The 22,752-nt window shown below is 42.1% G+C and overlaps 1 protein-coding gene across 1 annotated transcript in view; it reads left to right on the top strand.

The window, feature by feature from the left end:
- The window catches only part of TRABD2A (TraB domain containing 2A), an 80,164-nt gene that overhangs the window by 31,365 nt on the left and 26,047 nt on the right, over positions 1–22,752 (top strand). Inside the window, exons 3-4 of the mRNA XM_065740558.1 lie at positions 17,446–17,592; positions 19,704–19,878. Coding sequence (XP_065596630.1) covers positions 17,446–17,592; positions 19,704–19,878 — 322 coding nt within the window. The remainder of the gene's footprint in view (positions 1–17,445; positions 17,593–19,703; positions 19,879–22,752) is intronic.

The following is a 22,752-nucleotide window of genomic DNA, read 5'->3' as shown; positions in this document are numbered from 1 at the left end:
AAAAGAGATTTCAGAAGCTAGGAATGCCTCTTTGGACTGGAGAAAAGGGGAAAACATTAATCAGAATTACAGAAAAATTATTTTCGTAGGTGGGTATAAAATATGTTCTGTAAGCAACAGGCAAATCTGTTCTGTAAGCAACAGCCTCGGAGAAAAGGAAGTACTAGAATGGAGTTGTTTTTTGTATTTTCTCTGCTGTTCTGTTAATTTATCTATTATCCTTAGGTAATATTTATCTTGCTTGTGATATTTCCTATTAGGGGTTTGAAAAAGATGGTCTCATTTTCCTTGTAAATGTTATAGTGAAGTTGCATTCTGTTGATCTGTTGGTTTACTTTTACCAAAGGATTTATTAGGATTGATGGTGACTCTGAACACTGCAGAGATCCAGCTGTAGCATGTATCATATTTTGTCCCTTAAAAGATCTCTGTTCTTGGAATAGGTATTAAATGGTTACTTTGGAGAAGATTATCTTCTTAAGCCTTAGATCATAATGCTGCAATAGAGCAATTATCTACATACTTATCTGGAGAAAGGGATAGATGATGTCCCAAGTTTTCTACATTTTCAGGGCATTACTTGTGGTAAATTAAATGATTTTGGAGACTAGAACAATATTTCACAGTTCTGTTGCCAATGGATATGCTGAAAAACAACAGGAAGACATATCCCTTCAGACTTCAAAAGAAGCATTAAATAGTTTTCTGGCAGATGTTTTCATGTGGCCTGAATCTACTGTTCCTGTGTGCATTGTTTCCCATAGTCAAATCATAGAATCATAGAATCATAGAGGTTGGAAGGGACCTTAAGAGATCATCGAGTCCAACCCCCCTGCCAAAGCAGGTTCCCTACACCAGGTTGCACAGGTAGGCGTCCAGGCGGGTCTTGAATATCTCCAGAGAAGGAGACTGCACAACCACCCTGAGCAGCCTGTGCCAGTGCTCTGTCACCCTCACTGTAAAGAAGTTCTTGCGCACATTTGTGTGGAACCTCCTGTGCTGCAGTTTCTGTCCATTCCCCCTTGTCCTGTCTCCACACACTGCTGAAAAGAGTCTGGCCTCACCACGTTGTCCCCCACACCTCAGATATTTATAAACCCAGATCAGGTCCCCTCTCAGTCTTCTTTTCTCAAGGCTAAAGAGACCCATTTCACTTAGCCTTTCTTCATAGGAGAGATCTTCCAGGCCCTTCACCATCTTTGTGGCCCTCTGCTGGACTCTTTCCAAGAGATCCCTGTCTTTTTTACGCTGGGGAGCCCAGAAATGAATGATGTTAGGTCAGAGTAACTTTAGTTACACCCTGTTGGTGATTTTGCTGGGTTTGTGCCTATAGGGAATGGTACCCAGTGACTGCAAGTGCAAAGCTGAACAGAGGATCATTTGACAATATGCTAAATACCAGCTGGCGTATCATAGTATCATAGAACCATTAAGGCTGGAAAATACCTCTAAGATCACCAAGTCCAGCCATCAGTGCATGCCCATCATGCTCACTGACCATATCCCTCCATGCCACTTCCATGTAGTTCTTGGAACACCTTCAGGGACAGTGACTCCACCACTTCCCTGGGCAGCATGTGCCAGTGCCTCACCACTATTTCTGAGAAGAACTTCTTCCTAATATTCCAACATGAACCTCTCCTGGTGCAATTGTAAGCCATTCCCTCTCATCCTACCACTGTTACTTGGGAGAAGAGACTTACCTTCACGTCGTCACAACCTCCTTTCAAGCAGCTGTAGAGCACATTAAAGTCACCCTTGAGACTCTTTCTTGTCTATATGGAAAGATCCCACTTTACTTGGTCTCTCAACATAAGACTTGCACTCCTGACCTGTATTCTTAAACTCTGGATATTTCCCTATAGGCTTCTTGCAGTATGAAAGCAGAATGCACCCTTTGCTTCTAGATGTGGTGCTTTATCAGATAACAAATTTATGTTTGGTGAAGTATATATTGGAAAGTGAAAACAGATTTAAAAGAACACGTCCTATTAACATTAGGGTGTTTGTTTGGCCTGGAGCTGAACAAATCTTCTAAATGCTGGATTTTGAAGCAGTGTAGAGTGTCCATGTATTTTTCCATGATAGTTCATGAGAAGATGTGAGCAACTCTTCATAGATAACTTTGCCTGTGTTGTGACAGCTCTATCATCAGTATCACTGCATAAGGAGCTGTGAACAAGTAATTTTTCCAGCAGTTAGAAAACTGAATGTATGTACTCAGGTTTCTGGGGGTGAGGATTGCTGCTTGTCAATTGGACTTTGCTGTCAGCTGTATTGCTGTATTACAAAGATGCAAAGGAAATATGTCAGTAAGCTTTTGGGCCTAAGGCAGAGGTGAGGGTTGTGTGCTACTTCCTTGTGCCTTTCTGAATGTCCTTTCTTTCAGAAATGAAAGAATACGGAAGAGAGAGAGCAGACTGCACAAAGGCAGATGCAGTGTGATCCTGTGAGGATTTTTGGCTTATTGAAAATATGGGAGTGATATAACACAAATGGAAGGATGTTATTACCTTTTGTGCATGCAATTCAAAACTTCTCTTAGGATGCAGCATTGTACTTAAAGAAAATGGGAGAGCCTGAAATGGAGAAGTCGAGCCAAATCCTTGAGTTCTGCAGCTTATATGGTTCTGTGTTGTATTGTGTAAAGGGTTTCTTTATCCATGGAAATTTTGCAGGTTATTAAAATATCTCTCTGTTTAGAATTGCTGTGAATGGCTGCAATCTCAGTGTTATGAAACAAAGGATCTAGAAGTACTTTGGCTTAGCAAAAAATCCCTTTGTTGGCCCCAAATTGACTTAATTTTAAATTATTGTGCCATTATATTTCTTTATATTAGTTCATTTTGTTTCAGGTCTAGAAATTTGAATTGAGCCTTGGAGAGGTGCAGGCTCTTTTAAATATAGGCTACTTATATATGGAAATGTGAACTTGGATAGACTCGGGATAGACTTTGGAAAACCAGATCTGAAAATGATATGCCTTTCAGAACGTCAGCTAGGTATGCCTTGCGCTGACTTACAGGCTAGTTCTGTAGTTCTAATAGGTTTGAATTCTCTCTGCCTTAGGCACTTCCTAGGTCACCCATCTGTGTGCTGTCATGGCTGGCATTAAAAGATCTAGCTTCTGTATGCACATTTATTCTGGGTTTTCAAGTCACTGGATGTGTAAGGCAGTTTGGAAGGACAAGAATTTTCTTCCCTGTGGATTACTTTTGTCAGCGCTGTGAAAGGCAAAACAAAATGTATCATCTAGATTGAAAGACATCTGGATAATTTTGAAAGTTGCAAGCAATTCTTGGAGAATTTGAGGTTTGTGTAACTGCCCTCGTGCAGAATCCTTCTATGTCTGCTTTCATCTTTCATAATCCTGTGAACTTGTAAAATTTAGGGCTGATGACATGCCAGTCAAGGAAAACACGCATGTCATAAGACTGTGCATGTTGCAACGAGTTGGCAGCAAATCTCATCTCCAGCCAAGAGTTAAACTTGGCATTTGCTTCTGCTCTGCAGTCCTTCCTGCCAGTCCTCTCTGCAGCAGCCTCACCTCCTGCATCTTGCTGGTTGCTGTTGGCAATGTCAAGCCTCTGTCCAATAAGATTTTTGCATGTGGGAGCTTTTTTGCTCTGTGCAAACAGCAGACAAACTGCTTGTTATTGTTAATCCCTCTGCTCTTCAACCCGCTGCCCAGGCTCCATACCATGAGACAGTGCTAATATCCAGGCTCTCTGTGGTTCTTGTCATACTTTCCGGCTGTCTCCAGGTAAAGCTCTCAGGCAGTCTGTGGTCATGTGTGGTGGACACACCTGCCACCACACTTCTATTAACCCTTCCTGGCTGCTAGAAATGTGTCACAGGTCAGTCAAAGATACAGGAGCAAGTTAAGTGGCCTGTGAGCACTGTTTTTTTTGCACAAATTGTTTCTGTTTGGTAGCTAAATTAATAGGTAATTTGACAATGTCATCTGGTATGCAAAGTAGGTTTATAAAAATGCAAACTTGGTCTTTTTTAATAAGTTAGCAAAATCAAAATGAATAATTTGAAGGTCAAGTTAACTGCCTTGCAGCTATCAGTTACTAACATTTCTGATTGAGCTGGTCTGCAGACATCTTCAGTGGGTGCACAGCTCCTATGACATAGGTGGGTTTTTCTACTTGCCAGATATCACCATACAGGGAGGATGCTAACCACCATAATGTATGTAATCTCCAGGAGGAAACTATTTTGCCATGTAACAAACAGAAACATTTCTGATCTTATGGATGTACAGAGTATAATCAAGTTAAAAATAAAGGTATGGTTTTCCATAGACTGTCTTCTGAGAAATTATTCTTCGGGAAGATTATTATTTTGTACACTGTCTCTCTGCAATAGATGGCTCTTAAAGGCTTTTTATGTATATAATACTGTGTTCCATAGTCAATTTCAGTTTTGTATTGCAGCAATGTTGGGAACTTTTAAAATGAGAAGTCACAAAAAAGACTGCAGATTGGAGCAACATTCCAATCAGTATGACTGTTAGCATGATCTCAGTACTCAATTTTTAGCTACTGGAGAAACTGAATGTTCTGGTATCACTTGAAACAACTAAGTTCTGTGCAAAGTAGCTAGGTCTGGAATGCGAGGAATGTTGCAAAGATAGCTGGGAAAACAAGGCAACAAATGTACAAAATTCTCCAGTATTTTAAGCAATACATTTGGTTAATACAGAAAATAATAATCTTAGACACCCTGCTTGTTTTCGCTTTTTAATTTCTAATACAGTTTATAAAATCAGAGCTTGTCTGCTCTTTGCCTTGTGTGGCTAGACATGTTAATTACCTATATTTTATTACCTTTACTGTCTGAAATGGTTAAGCCGTTTTTAGAGTGTCCTTTCCTGAAGGATATAGCCTGAGGCAGATGATAAACAGATGACAGCTTAGGTATCAGAGGCTGAAAAACCATCATGTTTGCCTTGCCACACGGAGCTGTACAGTAGACAGTGTTAGTAGGCCAATGTAGTGCATTCCTGATGTGATGGCTTCTAGGACAGGGCAGCCAGGAGCACTACACTACCTTGGTGCTCCTGGGAAATTCTTGGAATGTCTTGCTGATGGTTGCAAGGTATGTCTGGGAGCATAGTGATGGAGGTAAGGGGGGAGGTAGGGGGGGGGGAGGTGTTGGGGGCGTGCGGCTACTGTGAACTGTTACTATTCTTTTCTGATTTGGGGATCATTAATCATAGTGTAGCAGATATCAAATGTCTTGTTCTAAGCAGGCAACTTCATCTCAGGAACCTTAGAAACCTCTGCTTAGAAAGATTAAGAGATGAAGACTAACCAGAAATACCAAAAGGGCAGTGTTTTTTCTTTTTCAAGATAATGGGAACATGTTTGTTTTTTTTTTTCAAGATAGTGGGAATGTGTTGTATATACAAACATAGCCTGACCAAATAGTTAGCTTATTGTAGTCACCTATTTTGTATCTCAGTCCACAGCATTGTGATCTCTAAACATTTTTTCAGGTGTCACTGCAATGCATAGATGCCTGGGTTGTGGAACTCCATCTCTAATGTTTGTGTCTGAAAAGACATGAGGGTAAGGGGTTCCAGTAGCTGTTGCCTGACAGAGTAGATGTGCGTTAATTGCATATAAATTACATATAAATGTGTAGCAAAGCAGAAGGATCCTTCTGCAAATATTTTCGTGGATAATCTAAATAATGTTGAAACTTTCATTTGTGTATGGTATGTTTTCATTCAAACTTCCGCTTTCGATTTTTTTTGAGCAAAAGACATTTGGGCTGTACAGGCTTTCCTGGGCATTTATTTCCCAAAAAGTGGAATATAATCAACAGGTTGATCCTGGGAGAGATCTAGTTAATCTGAAAGTCCAGCTTGCCTGAACATATCCAGCTTGGAGAGGAGCCATTAGAATTTTGTTGCTTTGATTACCTGCTTATTGTTTTCTTTCTGTCCTAATTTTATCAGATTGTCTTCAAATGACTGCTGTTGTATAACATTGTTTGCATATTATTTCCAAGACAGGATTTGGATAATGATGTTCTTATACACCATTATGTATTTAAGATTCTTTGAGCTTTGGATAATTATCACTGCATTGTATATTTTTGATTTGGTGTTGAAGTTACAGGTCTTTAGCTAATGTATTTTTCCATACATGGAACAGTGGTTGATTGGGTACTCATTGCACTAACTTTTCCACACACCTCCAGTGAACTCATTGTTCTCCCTAGTGTATAAAAATTATCAAAGTGTTCTCCTCCAAGGTCAAAGTACAACATGCCTGTGAGATAAATCTTGCTGGGCTTTGTTCTTGTATTATCAGCATGTTTCATCACATCTCAGAGCCATCTTCCTTATTGTAGGCCATTTTAATTTTAACGGACTTTTGTCATCTTTATGTCTCAGTGAAATGATGGACTCTTAGCAGATTCCTCTTCTTTTCTAAGAGGTCATTAAGCAAATGTTTATCCAGTACACTTAACCTGACAGTGAGTGTGTTTGACCATGTGCTGGAACTGATGTAGGGAACATGACCTGCCCTGGCCTTTTGCAAATTTATTTGGCTATCTAAGATTTGAAAGAGTGAAAGAAGACTAGTTTTGCACATTGTTGGGACTGCTGTCTATCTTGTTCACTGAGGTGATTAAGAGGTCTCTGATTAGTTATTTTAGAAGGTGTGGGTTCAGAGATACTCCATGTCTTTCCTGCTTGACAAAATATCCAAATAATTTTTCTGTGTTGCTTCTGTGATTCTTCTTGTTCCAGACCATTCCAAGTGAGAATGCTGGTAAATGCCTGTTAGAAGGCTACTGCAATCCAGTTTAAGCTATCATTGTTCTGACTTCATACATTAGTAGACTGCAGGTTTTTTTTGTTTTTAATTTAACACAGATTTATAAAATATGTTTAACGAGAAGTGACATGGTTTTGATTTTTTTGTTATCGATGTTCCACATCATAACATCATGTAGTCCACTGAGCGCTAAAGAGTTAATGCTCCAGTTGCATGGATGGTTTTTGGACACTCTCTCTCTATTGTTTTATTTGTGATTAGCTTCAATTCTAGTTATATTGTGTTACATTGTGTTATCTTGCATTCCTCCTCAAATCGTTGACGCTGTTTTATTTTTAGGCCCATCTCCCTACCCTTGCCACTTTTTCCCCCTTTTCCAGGGGCACGAGCCCATGGGTCCCCCCACCCCATTAGTCACAGAACTGGGCCAACCTGACCTGTAATCCATTGACAGTAAGGAAAGTAATAAACCTGTTATACAGCTGATAAACCTTGGGGCTAAAAGGGGAAAAAATTATCTTTTCTTTTTGCTTTGTATACATTGAAACTGGTACAGAAGTCTACAGATTAAAAGTCTTACATAATTTGAGGCCAATGTCTTACCTGATATGTGAGATTTATTACAGATCAGCTGAACAGAAGGAATCTCTTAAAGTTCCAAATGGATTCTTGTTCTATCACTACACCCTCTTTATTGTACACCCCCCTTAGATAGTGAAGACAACTGTAAGCTCTCCCTGGATCCTTCTCTCTTTTGGTCTTTTTCTCCTCCGGCTTGACTTACGGGACTCCGGGACTGCCTGCTCCTGTGCCTTTAAGATTTCCATCTTGAGGAGCATCCAGGCTTCCTGGACCCCTCTACCCCTCAGGAGCAAGTCCCAAGGGACCCTTGCAACAAGTGTCCTGAACAGGTCAAAGTCTGCCCTCCGGAAGTCCAAGGTAATAGTTTTGCTAGTCACCCTCTTGACGTCACCCAGAATAGCAAACTCCACCATTTCATGGTCACTCTGGCCAAGACAATCTCCAACCTTCACATCCCCTACTAGTCCTTCCCTGTTAGTGAAAAGTAGGTCAAGCAAGGCATCTCCCCTGGTAGGCTCTTGCACCAGCTGTGTCAGGAAGCAATCATCCACACATTCTAGAAATCTCAAGGACTGCTTCCTCTGCGCAGTATTGTATTTCCAGCATATATCAGGGAAGTTGAAGTCCCCCATGAGAACGAGTGCTGGCCATCGTGCAACATCTACGAGTTGTTTATAGAACACCTCGTCTATTTCTTCATCCTGACTAGGTGGTCTATAACAGACCCCCACCACGATGTCACTCCTAAAGACTATCTCCCTGATTCTTATCCATAGACACTCTACTTTGTCATTTCCAACCACTAGCTCTTCAACATCAAAACACTCTGATATAGAGAGCTATGCCACCACCCTTTCTTCCCTGTCTATCCCTTCTGAAGAGCTTGTAGCCATCAATCCCAGTATTCCAGTCATGGGAGAGGTCCCACCATGTTTCTGTAATAGCCACAAGGTCATAGCCTGCTTCACAATGGCTTCAAGCTCTTCTTGTTTATTGCCCATGCTTCGTGCATTGGTATAGATGCACTTCAGCTGAGATATCTGCCTCGCCCCTTTCTCCAGCACAGCCTCCTTAGGCTCTTTACTGGTGAGCCCTGTTTTATCCCCTTCCCCCGTCACAGCTAGTTTTAAGCTCTCTCAATGAGTCCAGCTAGCTACTGTGCTAGGATTCGTTTCCCCCTTTGGGATAGGTGCGTCCTATCAACAGATAACAGGCCAGGAGCCGAGTAAACTGTCCCATGGTCAAAAAACCCAAAGTGTCTATCTCTACACCAACCTCTCAGCCAGTTATTCATCACCTGTGTTTTCCTAGCCCATTCTGTGTCCTTCACCGCCCCAGAAGGTATGGAAGCAAACACCACTTGTGCTCCCACCCCTTGAACTAATCGCCCTAATCCCCTGAAATCTCTTTTCATAGTTCGCAGACTTCTCTGAGATATTTCATTGCAGTCTGCCTGAACTACGAGTAATGGGTAGTAGTCAGTGGGGCGTATCAAGTCCGGGAGTCTTCTAGTAATGTCCCTGATCCGAGCCCCAGGGAGACAGCACACTTCCCTGAGGTTTGGGTCTGGTCTGCAAATGGGGCCCTCAGTTCCCTTTGTTGGTTGATGATCGGCTCAACATGAGCCGGCAGTGTGCCCAGGTAGCCAAGAAGGCCAACAGCATCCTGGCCTGTATTAGAAATAGTGTAGCCAGCAGGAGCAGGGAGGTGATCATCCCCCTGTACTCAGCTCTGGTACGGCCGCACCTCGAGTACTGTGTTCAGTTTTGGGCCCCTCACTACAAGAAGGACATTGAGGCCCTGGAGTGTGTTCAGAGAAGGGCAACAAAACTGGTGAGGGGTCTGGAGCACAAGTCCTATGAGGAGCGGCTGAGGGAGCTGGGATTGTTTAGTCTGAAGAAGAGGAGGCTCAGAGGAGACCTTATTGCACTCTACCACTTCCTGAAGGGGGGTTGTGGTGAGGAGGGGGTGGGCCTCTTCTCCCTGATAAATAACGACAGGACGAGAGGGAATGGCCACAAGTTGCGCCGGGGAAGATTTAGATTAGACCTGAGGAAGCATTTCTTTTCTGAAAGAGTGGTCAGGCACTGGAATGGCCTGCCTAGGGAGGTGGTTGAGGCACCATCCCTAGTGCTGTTCAAGAAGCGTTTAGATGAGGTGCTAAAGGATTTAATTTAGTAGTTAGGTAGAGATAGTGATAGGAGGATGGTTGGACTAGATGATCTTATAGGTCCTTTCCAACCTTATGAACTTATGAACTTATGGTCTGAACAACCCCAGATTCCTCTGCCTCTTTTCATAGGAAAGGTGTTCCAGCCCTCTGATCATTGTCATGGCCTCCTCTGTACTCCAGTGTCCGTGTCCTTCTTATGCTGGGATCGCCAGAGCTGAACACACTGCTCTGAGTGGGTTCTCACAGGAATGGAGCAGAATTGAAGAATCATCTCCTTGCCTTGCTGGCCTAGTTTCTTTTTGATGTAGCCTGGGATGCCATTGGCTTTCTGGGCTGCAGGTGCCCATTGCTGGCTCACATTGAGTTTCTCACCAACCATCACCCTCAGCTTAAGAATCATCGCCTCTCTGAAGTCCATTCTTTGCCTAAATTATATCTGTGCTTGCTGCAGCTCCAGTGCAGGACCTTGCAATAGGTGGTGTTGAGCAGTCTGAGGTTAGCACAGCTGATTTGTCAAACCTCTCAAGGTCCTGCTGAGTGGCCCCCTCCAGTGTACCAGCTGCACCGTGATTGTTGGCATGAAGTAATCTCTCTTCCAGGAATTAAATTGAAAGACGAGAAATGCTATGTAAACCAGATACTTTTTAAGAACAAAACATGTCCTTGAGAATTTTGAACATACATCAGTTCTTTGATTGACAGCAGGTGAGTTTTCATGGATCTGGAAATCAGAGCATTTCAGATTGTACAGGGGGGAGCTTGGTGTGTTGGCTGAAATTGAACTACTACTCTTGTCCTAATGTGGAGAGCTGAGGAGGTAAAAATAGTTATTGCCTTCTGGTGCAGTCAACTGCAGTTGGTGGAATTTAAATTCCCAATCTGCCTTCAGGTACACTCATTTTTTTCTGTGACTGATCTGACAGTTACTCTGAGGAATTTAGATCTATGTTTCAGGTTTGTGTGGAATTTTTGTCAACAGTTCCTCTTGGAAAGCTTTTGCACAGAGAACTTTGAGTCTTTAATTTGCCTGAAGCCAGCTGGGGATAATTTCAGCTTTTTCTGAGCTTTTTCTTGGCATCTGCCTCTGATATAAACTTTCTTCCTCCCATGAACCTTGAGAAGGTCATATTGCTCTACAGTTCCTCATTTGGAATCCAAGTGCTTCTCTTGAAGGCACTTTGAGTTGCTTTGACATAAACACTGGTTTAAAGTTCTTACTCTGTTTGGAACAGCAGCCAGAGTCCCAAAATCTAATTGGTCTGTTGAGTGGAAAAAATATTTTATCAATGCTGAGTATTTTATAAGGAGTGTGCATTTCCCAGCTGACAGAACTTCAAGAAAATCCAAAATATTTTGTTGCATGGTTACCAGAAGGCATATGATAAATGCCTGGGCTTGGTCCTCACACTGTAATGGTAAGATTGTTTGCTCTGTTAGCTTTATAGTCTTGTTTTGCTCATGTTTATATGAGTTTTGCAAGCAACTTACATCTGCTTGACAGAAACAGGGAGAAGCACTCAAGCCACTATAAAATTCCTTTTCTAAATTATTCTGATCTTACGACTAGAGAAGATCCACAAAAAATGATGGTAGTAGTTTCAGACTTGAGTGCGCTGTGTATCTAAGACGTTACTGTTCCTGCAAACTTGCCCCTGTGTGCTCGCAGCCATGTTACTAGTTCTGTGGAAAGACAAGAGCAAGTGTCAGCAAGGCCATGGAGGTGTCCAGCTGTGAACTGCAAACTGACCTGTTGGACAGCAGCAATCTTTTCCACTGTTTGTCTCCACATTCAGCACTTAGAACGGTGTTTATTTCTCCCACAGTCAGTAGAAACAAGAGCCTTAAAACTGCGTAAATGACTCCAACAAAAGGCTATAGAATAATGCAGTCTATTACAGTCCAAATTGGTATTTCTTCTAGCAGCAATGTAAACAGTGTTATTCCAACTTGGCATAATCTACAATTCTCCTGCATCAGGAGGGGAATGATAAATTCATTCAGTGCTTCAGCAGTGCCTGACAAAGTATTGGAAGCCCCTTGTTTCTGTAGCTCCTAATTGGGGGTGATTGGTTTATGTATTATACATTCAGGTAATAATGAAACATGTTCAAAGCTTCTTTTTGTTCAGTTCTGCAAGAGGTTCTGCAAGGTCCTGGTACCAGAAATTGCCATTGTGAATTCGCTGCCAACAAACCAAGGACCAAGTAACTCAGTGCCATTAATTCTGCCACCATCTGAGTTGTCTGACTTGAAGCAAACTGTGTATCTGAGAGCCTTGGATGATGGTTTTAGGGAAGAGGTCTCCTTCTCTTTGCTGTGCTGTCTTTTGTGAGAAAATGCCATAAATAAAACCATGGGAAACTTGAAGCTCACAGGTAACTCTGAATAGTTTCTATTTCCATGTGTTTCAGTTACTTGAATGCTCATCTTTCATTCTTTAAGTGAGCTCTCACATTTGTCTTTTCCAGTCACCTGAATCACAGAATCACAGAATTGTAGGGGTTAGAAGGAACCTCCAGAGATCATTTATTCCAACCCCCTGCCAAAGCAGCTCCCTAGCCCAGGTTGCACAGGTAGGCATCCATGCGGGTCCTGAACATCTCCAGAGAAGGAGACTCCACCACCTCTCTGGACAGCCTGTGCTACTGCTCCATCACTGCACTGTGAAGAAGTTCTCATGCACATTTCTCATGCACAGTCTTATTTAAGAAGATAATCTTTTATCTCCACAAAAGATTTCTGCAGAGGTGACCAGGAACACCTAATCCAGTACAATAGCCCTGGAAGTGATTTAGATGCCTCTGAAGGATGCAGATGGCAAATTAAATTTTCCCTTGGTATTCTCAGTCCTTGCCAAAATCAAACTTAGGCCTGTGTGTGCAGAACAGTGTTTGCAGGGTTCCTCATGACAGCTGTGTTGCAACTTCCGGAGTCTGAGGTGCATGCGCAACTAAGAATCTGTCTCACACTGGAACAAGGAATCCCACTTTCTTCTCAGCACTTTGCTTGGAGGACCATTAACGTAATAAAGAAGGGTAACTGACTTTCATAGTCATGATGCCTTTGATTTGAAGCTGTCTTTAATTTGAGGCAGTAGGATTCATTGGCCCAGAGGAACAGTTGTCTCTTCCAGGTGAAGAGCAAGAAGAGAAGCATGCTTTTGAGAAGAAGGAAGGAGGAATGAACTAGCTGAAGAGGCTGAATGGAAGCTGTGATGGATGCAGTTAGTCACTAGGAAGGACCCAATCAGCCTGTGATTCCATAAGACAATTAAAAGCAAATTGTCTGGCTGAGTGATCGCAGGGCAAGGAAGATGCTGCCTAGAGTATGATTCAAGGGGCTGAATGGCCTCAAAAACTGAGAGTTGAGAGGAAAGAAAAAACAAAGATGAAGCAAATGATGGAACAGATGTGAACGCTTTTGTTGGCAAGACTTGGAGGCTAGCGGGATGGCGATAGGCTAATTTGAGGCACATAATGCCAGATCCTTTCATATGCAGAACAGCACTTTGATCCAGTATGGATGAAAGTGCTGAGAAATGCAGAGGATGGCAGGGGGTCTTTTGTCTTTGACAAAAAAGGCATCTGCTGGGCTCTAGCCTTCTTTTTTCCACCCCCTTAGCCTAGTAGGCCACTCCAACAATGCTGGCAGAGGGGACAAGTGTCTCCTGACAGCTGAAGAAATCTCCAGGAGGAGAAAGAAGCTTGCTGCAAGATCTATTCCAGAGAGCTTAATCGATTTTTTCCACAGTACAAAAAGGGAGAGGGCTGGGGGAAGACAGAGAGATCACAGTGGAAATGGGAGGTGGGAGGAAAAAATCCCTTTATAATAAACTTGTTACTTTTGTTCTCCCAGTACATCTTTTCAGGAGATGCTTTGATGCCAGTATGAATACACTTAATGGAGCAGGGTATGGTAAAGTTGCAAGGGGGATGGGGGGTGGAGAGTGTGAATTAAGGAAGAGTAGTCTTGCAGGAAGGGCAAATGTTGAGTGATTTCTGCAGATTCCAAAACAAAGAATATTTTTGAATTAATAGAGTACAGTGGAAGAAACAACTGGAAGATAGACACAAAACTGTGTAACACTTGTTTGAGGAATTCAGCACAGCACAGATTTTTGGCTTTAATTTCTAAGCAAAGCTGAAACAATATTTTCAACCTTTTCCTCTTTTTCTGTTGTTTTAACGGATTAGAAATGAAGGGACTCCAGAACTAAACTGAGATTCAGGAAGTCAGACAGTTGCATTTGTGCCAGTCAAATAGAGCAGTTGCAGATCAGCTGCTGATTTGATCCCTGCTTCTCTATCTCATGCTCTGTTGTCTTTCTGCTTTTTACCTTTGGTAAACAAGACTGGGATCCAGTCCCAAAAGTTTGATGACTCTAGTCTTCATTAAGTATTGTTTTATATCTAGTCTTATATTTTCTTTCAGAAATAATGACAGAAAAGAGCTATCAACATCTGACAAGACTCACCTTAGCAAATTAAATTGTTTAAGAACAGAAGGTTCAGGGATCTTCCTTCCTTTGAGATCCTGATGGTATTATCCATTACTATTTACCAAAGATAACCTTCACCCTGGGGCATGACTTTAAGCAACACTTGATGCTGCTAACAACTCTGTCTTTACCCCAACAGCTCTCTTTCTGCCTGGCAGTCACTCTTCCTCCAGGAAGGTGCACGTGATGCAGAAATGAAGATAAGCTATGACATTCCTTTGAGAGAGCTCTGCATATACTTACGCTAAGTTGTAATCCTGTGTAGTTGTTCCGTGGGTCTGCCATGATCCTCCTTCAGCAGGTGCCATCATTGAATTCAGACCAGCTAATGTGAAGGATATTTTTGCCAAAGGCATCTCCTAACCTCCAGTTATGCAAAGCCTGATGACATGAGTTACTGTAGCTCATTAGGGAGGACTAATCATCAAGGCAATTGATCCTCTTTTGATTCCTGACCATTTGTCGTATTTTGGCTTTTCTGCCTCTTAAGAGTTAGAGTTGTGATTAAGAATGGTGCTGTGGGAGGCTGCTGCTGCTGCCAGCAAACAAGCTGAGTTCACCTCTGTCCCTCACATAGCAACATGAAAGTCCCCTCACCACGATGTAATTCTTGTTTGACTTGACTCCTAGGTGCTGCGCATAGCAATGGAATGCAAGACAAGAGCCAAAGAAGCAAAGATGTTACTTGTGGGGAAATATGACCTGTCAGTCCTCCATGCCAAGGAAAAGTAGTGCACAAAGCGCCGTGAAAGCTGACCAGCAGTGCTGTGGGGTCCCCAGGCAGTTGTGATAAGGGCTGTGTGTAGGGATCTCAGCCAGTAATCTTTGACACTTCATTTGTTCTGTGATGTGAAACACGGTCCACCTCATTAAGAAAAGCCTTCCTTATCTGGGCAGGCGAGTCCTTCAGCTGCTGCTATCTTGAGATTTCTACATGCATCCAGTATCAAGTTTTCCATCTGCAGAAAAAAATACTGTAGGCCAGAGATCTGTCATGCAGGCAGTATGTCTGGAAACTTGAAAGTTGTGGGAGTTGTTGCTATTCTTGTGTAAATGTGTGCAGTAATCTTTCATATCTGCAGGTAGTCATTCCAGTTTTAAACTGTGCCCTCAAGGCAGATCTATTCAGCCATCTGCAGTTTACTGTGTGCTAGTTTTTTATTGCTATTGAGTGGGCATAAGGAAGAAAGTTGCCTGTGTGAGATAACCTGGTTGCTGCCTTCCAAGACACGTGGGTAAGGCTGACTCGGGGAGAGACTTTGTCTGTTTCCTCTAAAACATGAAGCGAGGCTGTAGGGAAGAGGTTTGTAGAGAGTAGCCTGCAGAGAGGCAGCCCAGAGAAAGCAAAAGCAGGAGCGCAGTCTGTAAGAGAGGAAAGGTTTGCTTTGGTTTTATGTCTCATCCAGCAAGTCACCGTTTTCTCAACTGAGATTACTACCCTCTGTTGGCTTGTGTTTGGATTGGAAAACAGACTGTAAAGATTGCAAAGCCTCTCTGGTATGCATTGAGGCAGAGCTATCTGACCAGCAGAGGAACCTTTTATAGGTCTTACTGCCACTCTGTGGACAGGAACCATCCAGTCATTGTTTCAAAGGCTGCAGAGTCTAGTAAGAACCATATTGCTTGAATGGTAAATTATCTCAATGCTATAGTAATTCAAGTAATGAAAATAATCAGCCGTTCGCATGGAAATGTTTTTGGTTGGACTGGTTGTATGCAGGAACTTTTGGTCACGTGACCTCACAGTCTTGGCTGTAGAAGCATTACATTTTCGGGATAGACTTGGCTTCTGTCTCAGTGGATCTCATCTGGTCATTAACATCCATTAGGGCTTCTCTCTGTGGGAACTGAAGCCAGACAAATGGAAAACAATGGCTTCAGATTACGACGAACTCGAGCCTCCATGAAAACTTATGTCCAGAAATAAAGTGATTTCCATTTGTTTTTGTTTACGTCCAAATAAAGCAAATGTCTTTGCAGTATCGCCACTGGTTAGTCTGATGCAACTTTCCTTAGTGACGACTTTAAAATGGTGCAGTTTGCATAAGCTGAATGAATTTTTGCCCTTTTTAAACACATGAGATGGGAATGAAATTTCTGTTCGTGAGCACATTTCTAGAATTAGCATTAAATTTTGATTATCATATTCAGCTCAATATGTGGTGATTTGGAGCCATGGGGGCATTTTTAGCTGCAGCGGGGACAGCGTGACTTCAAGTTCTATGTACTTTTCTGGACTGTACTAGGTAGGAGGAAGTCATTCCTACATCTACCCTGTCTGTCCTCAAAACCCAAGGTTTGGTTCACACAATATGAGTAAGCAAAGAATGTGTTAACTTATGTGTGAATTTCATGTTGGCAAATAACTCCAGTTCTGTATTACTTTGGATGGTGTTTAAAGCCAATCTCCAAGAAAAGTAAATTCTGTAGGGTCCTCATCATGCTGAACAGAGTCATCTGAGCTTGGAAAATAACCCTCTCAGCAGACATTCCTCAGCTGACTTGCTCTAGAAATAAATGACTACATGCCAGTAGTTAACATGAAAGCTTGTTGCTTTCTTTTGCCTTTCAAGTGCTGATGATCTGAGGGAGTGCCCATGGCAAGACATATTGGGTGGCAACTCTCTGGGTGAGGCCTTGAGGCCACCACCAAATGACACTGGCACAACAAGATCTGGAGATGACTCCTGCTCCTATCCCTGAGGGGTAGGACACCATTCTGGGTGGTTGTTCCGGTATATGCTCAGTTTAAGGCATAGGGAGAGAGGGCATTCATTTTCTGAGAATGCACCTCAGTGTGGAGGAGGGAGCATCACCCAGGTGCAGCTGTCCACACACTGCACCTGTGGGGAAGATGGCAGCTTATGGTGCTGCCAGCCACTCTCATGGTTCCTAGTGTGGGGTGTGGGATGATGTACCAAGTAATAGGGTGAAAACTTCTTTATGGATGAGAAAGAAGGGATGAACAAGAGCAAGCTGTGTTTATTTGAAGTGTGGGGATAGGAGCCAGTTTGGCCTAGGACTCTGTAGGCTGGGATACTGTTGTCTAGGGGTGCAAGAATGCCCTTCCTTCAAAGGACTGGAGAAATACAGAAGGCTCTTCCCCCAGTCTGCACTTTTATATCTTTTTATATTCTAGCGTGTAATTACATTACAGGCAAAACCACATGGAATTATGTGTTCATTTCCTATGCTTAGATTTGTGGGACCTGACATGCCAATAGCTATGGACCTGGAGGAGGCCTGGGTTGGTGAAATGTGGATTAGGGTGCTCAGAGTGGGAGCAGTTTCAACGAGTTCTCAGAGGTTAGCCGCATGTCTTTGACCACCTCAAGGAGCCAGACAAGAACTTACAAGGAACTCTGTCTTTTCCTCCCTCTCCCCTCGCCCAGGTGATCTTTGCTTTGAATCAGACTCTCTTGCAGCAGGAGAGCCTCCGAGCAGGCAGTTTCCAGATACCCTATACGACAGAAGATCTTATCAAGCATTACAACTGTGGAGACCTCAGCTCCATCATCTTCAACCATGACACTTCTCAAGTGAGTCTTGCCACCACAGCCCGTGTACTATGCATACATCCCAGTAGTACTAACCTCATCTCACGCTCGTCTCCCCTCAGGCAGGCCCTTAGTAGGCAAGTGCCAAAGATACCTGACTGGCTCTCTAATGTGTCTGCTTCCTGCATCTCCTCCTCCAGGAACTTGCAGTAGCTCACCGCCATCTTAATGCACACAAGCAGCGAAGGTGCATCTGTCTTTCCCTTGTGGATGAGTGCTGTATTTACTTTACCATAAATGCTCAATGCGTTAATTGTTTATTTTCCTAGGTATCCTTTGGGATTGTGATAACTTGGGTAGGAACAAATGTTAGTGCCAACAGAGAGCAGAAGTAGACTCCTTTGTGCAGTGATTTCTCAGAGAATTGATTTCTTGAGTGTGATACTTGGGTAAGGCTGAGTTGCAAGCTTTTTAATTTTCCCTATCAGTATGATTTCATACTATGGACAAGGCCCAAAGATGAGAAATTGAATGAAACAAAGATAGATTTAGACTGAATGTCAAAGAAAAGAGAATGTCAGAGGCCTCACAGACTTCATTTGTGGAGATGGTTTCCCAAGCAGCACAGAGGAATGCAATGCTCTGATCTTTAAACTACAGGAAAATGCCCAGCAGGGACCAATTTGGCCTGTTTGGGATGTTAGATTAGCTAACCTCGGTCTGATACATCATGTGTACTCTCTTTATTCATGTGTATGAGGAACTGCCTGGCTATTCATACACTTCAGTGTAAATGTTGCTATAGCCTGGCAGTGCTAACAGAGTGTCTGTTGGTATCTGAGCTCTCCCTGCTGAGTAGCAGATTTCCTATGAGCTTTTGATATGTATGGTGCAGTGCCACAGAGCTGGAAATACCATCATACTAACCCTTGCTTTTCTGGCACGGTGCTTTGCACTCTTGTGTTACCTTCCTGTCCTGTACACACTTCAGCCTGCCAGTGGTGGCAACCTGGCCATTAATAATACTTAGCTCTTCACAGTGCATTTCATTCGTAAATTTGAAAGGGCTTCTCGAAGGAGTTTAGCAATGTTACAGTGTACAGATGGTACACTACTATTCTGCTGAAGTGTCACCAAGTGCAGACAGCTGCCATTGCCTTGAGGGTCTTGGAGAGAGCAGCTAGTGCCAAGACATGCATGTCTCTGAAGAGGCAAATGCCCTTTACTTACAGAAGAAGTCCCTCTGCAGGGTAGTTGAGTTGAATAGTAATAGCTTGAAATACAAACGGCTTACACTTTCAAAGGGAACGCTGTGATCTGTGTATGACCTCTGCTTGACCAATAGATGTCCCATTGTGGACTAAACACCGTTTTGCAGCAGGTGGCGATAGACAGTGAATCAGAGCCTCTTCAGGTGCTACATCCTTGCAAAGGAAAGTACCTAGCTTAGTTGCTCTTTTTCCCCGGGAACTATCCCTTTCAGACCCTTTCCTTTATCAATCTCTCAAATTGCAGTGTCCAAAGCTACTTGTGGAAGATTCCACAGTGGCTGCAACTCACAACCTACAATTCTCTCCACTTGCAAGAAGTTGCAGCTACAGCTGTCCTGGCAGCCCTAGGAGAAGAACACAGCATTGGAAAAGATACCTTGAAAACAGGAAAACTAGAGCTGGTTTAATTGTGTTTTCTGACAAAATCTGGCCCTCCTTTTGGAAAATTTTGATATCTTTATGTTAACTAGTTTGGAGTGCATGCTTATTTTTTGACAACTCTAAGGGTCTGAAACCAGTCATACTCTCCTAGAAGAGTGTAATTATAATTATAGTTGTGTCATACACTTGGTTATTTCAGGAAGAGTTATGTAGCTAAAGATAGCTGGGGGCAAATAGTCTAACATGACTTGGGATCGATAGTGTGGAAATCTGCAAGTATTTATTCGCTTTGCATAAAATAATTACAGTAGTCTGGCTGGCTTATAAAATGATGTGTTGAGAGAAATGGCATTATGTATCAGTGTAAGTTTGTTATTTTTTGTCTGAGTTTTGTCCTGTTGGATGTGTGTTGACATTCAGTGATAAAGCAAAATGCCTGTGCATGGTGGCTGTCTGAAATAAACAGCCCTTTTTTTGAAGACTTCTTTCTTTCTTTCTTAGGTCCCAAATTTCATTAATGCTACAATGCCAGCCCATGAGCGTATTACTGCCCAAGAGATAGACAGGTACTTTCGTCAGGAGCTCATCTACAAGCGAAATGAGCGAATGGGAAGGAGAGTGAAGGACCTGCTGGAAGAATATCCAGACAAGAGCTTCTTTTTTGCATTTGGAGCTGGTATGTGATTGAGGTGATCTTCAACCTGATGGCATTCTTTCCACATCCATTAGAAACTTTGCACAAATGTTTGCCTTGGTTTAGAGAAGGATCAGTACTTTTTCTGTGGTGGACAAAAGTCTGTTCTGATAGCTGTGTAATACTAGGAGAACTTTCTCCAATATGCAGAGAGCTTGCAGTATGCACTGATTACAGAATTTATTAGTTACAGATTTGTTTCTTATTCACAGTCACTGATACTGAAAGAACTGTAATGCTTAGATGAAAACTCTTACACACAGTCTCTTGCCAACCAAGGTGGAATGTCAGAAGTACAGAGCTTAGGTGAAAGGTAGTAAGAGGTTATGCCAGTGATTGAATAAACCTTTCAAAAGCACATCCAAAAGAATAAAATGCCGAAGGATGTGAATCTAAGGGACCCTAGAAGTGGAAGGAGAGAGGCATGCTTTCACCTTTCTCTTTCTACTGTAGAACATTACCTCCTTCACTGTACCTTCATGACTACAAAGGAATTTTGTCCCTATTTTGGAGAAGAACATTTTTCATCTGGGAAAAAATACTCTGATTCTTAGCAGCCAGCAGGAATCCATACAGAGGCATACCTAACTTGGTAAGGTTAACCACCCATAGATACATTAGTCTGGCGATGTATGAAGAGTATAATCAGGATTGTTTTGCCGTGATGGTCGCCCTTTGTTCTGGCTCCAGGAAAGTGAAAAAGCGAGGAACCATGCAGATTATGATTCGTAGAGAGTTACTGCATTTTGTGCATTATTAACCATATGGTCCTTGGGACAGAGAGAACTGAAGTGTGGTCTGGATCCATGTGATGTTTTCTGGTCTCAGTGGCTACTACTTTGGTTAGGATGGAAGGCCTAGATATGGGAAGGAAAACGTTTATTTAAACAACATAAAAACATTTGTATTTGAACTCTGTGAGAATGTCTTCACATGAAGCAGGGAGCTGTGGTTACAAACTTAACATAAAAAAGGTCCTGTGTATGAGTGCAGGTAGGTAATGAAAGTTGGCTGATAATGTCTGTTAAAGCCTGCAAAAAGACTGTAATGTGTTATCTTCTTATGGTATCACTCTGCTCTGTGCAAATCCCTGACAGGAAGTAGGCATAGCTTATGTAGATCTTGTTCTCCGAGTTAAGGCTTGGGCTTTGCTGTACTCTCATAGCTGATGTGGTTCTAATGCTTGTCCCTACTGCTCTGAAATTCCTCATCATGATATACACCTGTCCTAAGTGTCACCTGCATCAGCTGAAGGTAGCCAGTTCTCTGATTGCCTTTTCTAGTAAAGCAGAGTTAAGATTTGCTCAGCATTATGCTGCTGCATTACTGCCAGGAGCCTTGGGCACATGTGAATACTATCAGTGACTTATGTGGATGTGGCTTGCTTTCCAACAACCAGGCAAGCTTTTCCAACATTCTTCTGAATCTAGATGGGTTCACTGTCTTCCCTAGAGACTCTAGGTCCGCTTTGAAGCTGTCTCTAATTACACTCTGGCTTTGCTACTAGACTGGCCTCCATTCTCATTTGCTCTTCTCAATAAATTTGCCTGAAAAGCAGTGCCAGCCTCCCCCTGCCCCTTTTGCATTGGGGATTTGAACACTAATATGTGTGGATACATGTGAGCAAGAGATCTGTTGCAGGAACCCACTTTTAACAGAATAATTCTTCATTATCTCCTTGTTTGTTTGCATCAAGGCTTCTTCATTTGTATTAATTACCTAAGTAATATCATAGAATATAATGCAGGAAACAAATCAATCTCTATGCAATCATGAGATTTTGCAAATTTGAGTGCAGGCTTTTGTTTTCCAGCATGCTAGTGTATTTTTTTTTTCTTATCCAGATTACTGTATGGTAGGTGATTCTATCGAAGATGTATTTTGATGGTAACAAATAATGAACTAATACATTTTGCCAAGTTTTGACCATTGCTCAAGTATTGTGCTTATGCTCAATTACTAGAAAAGGACTCTAAGAAAATGGTAGCACAGGACAAAGTAGAATGAGCAGCAGCGAAACACAGAAGAGAAAAGAGAAATACTGCAGGAGTTATCATTGCATTGTGATTTTCTTTCTTTTGGACATCAGTGAAAAAAAAATTTCCCAGCAGTGACTGATAAATTGCAGGACAGGACTGTGTTAAATAGAAGTAGGATTTCGAAGGGTTTCAGGCTAAACCAGACTTTTCAGCAGCATGCCTTTTGTCTTTAAGGGTTATGCTTTTAGCAAGGAAAGTATTTTTTTTTCTGTTAACCGAAATATCATTGAAAAAACACTTCTATCATCTATTGTATCCAAACATGGTCATGGTTTTCAGGTGGCTGAGGTGTTAAAAATACATTCTATTGTTTATGAAAAACTCTCAGCATTTTTATTATAATTGAGGGAAAATCAGAAAAAGTTGATTCTTTATTTTATATTCCAGGAGGTTGATTGGTGTTAGATATGTGTAATGCATTTTAAAAGAAAAGCTATTACATCCTTTCAGGTCCTAGTCTATCTGCATAACTACAGTTGTTGATTTCTTATATAGTTTTATATGTGGTAATTTGTACTGAAGTAGGTTTCCTTGATAGGCCTAGTGTATTTTATGTTTTTACTAGATTTCAGTACACTCCACCTGTGTTCAGTTTAAAACACTTCACAGTCAGAGTTCATTTCTGGAATTATTTTTGTTTGGAAATAATAAAAGTTTGCACAAAAGTATAGAAGAAAAAATAACAGATTATGCTGAAACTATTCAAAGAACTTTGCTCTTGGACAGAGTGGAAACATGGAAGTCTCAAGCCAAAGGAAGTCTATTGGGGAACTACAAAAAAGTATGTAGAGAGTGTGGTGGTAGTTCCGGTGACATT

The sequence above is a fragment of the Cyrtonyx montezumae genome, unplaced genomic scaffold, assembly GCF_038088225.1.
Source record: "Cyrtonyx montezumae isolate F1298 unplaced genomic scaffold, pur_monq_1.0 scaffold_29, whole genome shotgun sequence".
Lineage (NCBI taxonomy): Eukaryota > Metazoa > Chordata > Aves > Galliformes > Odontophoridae > Cyrtonyx > Cyrtonyx montezumae.
Note: the sequence above shows the minus strand (reverse complement) of the source record. Positions and strands in the feature narration are given on the sequence as shown.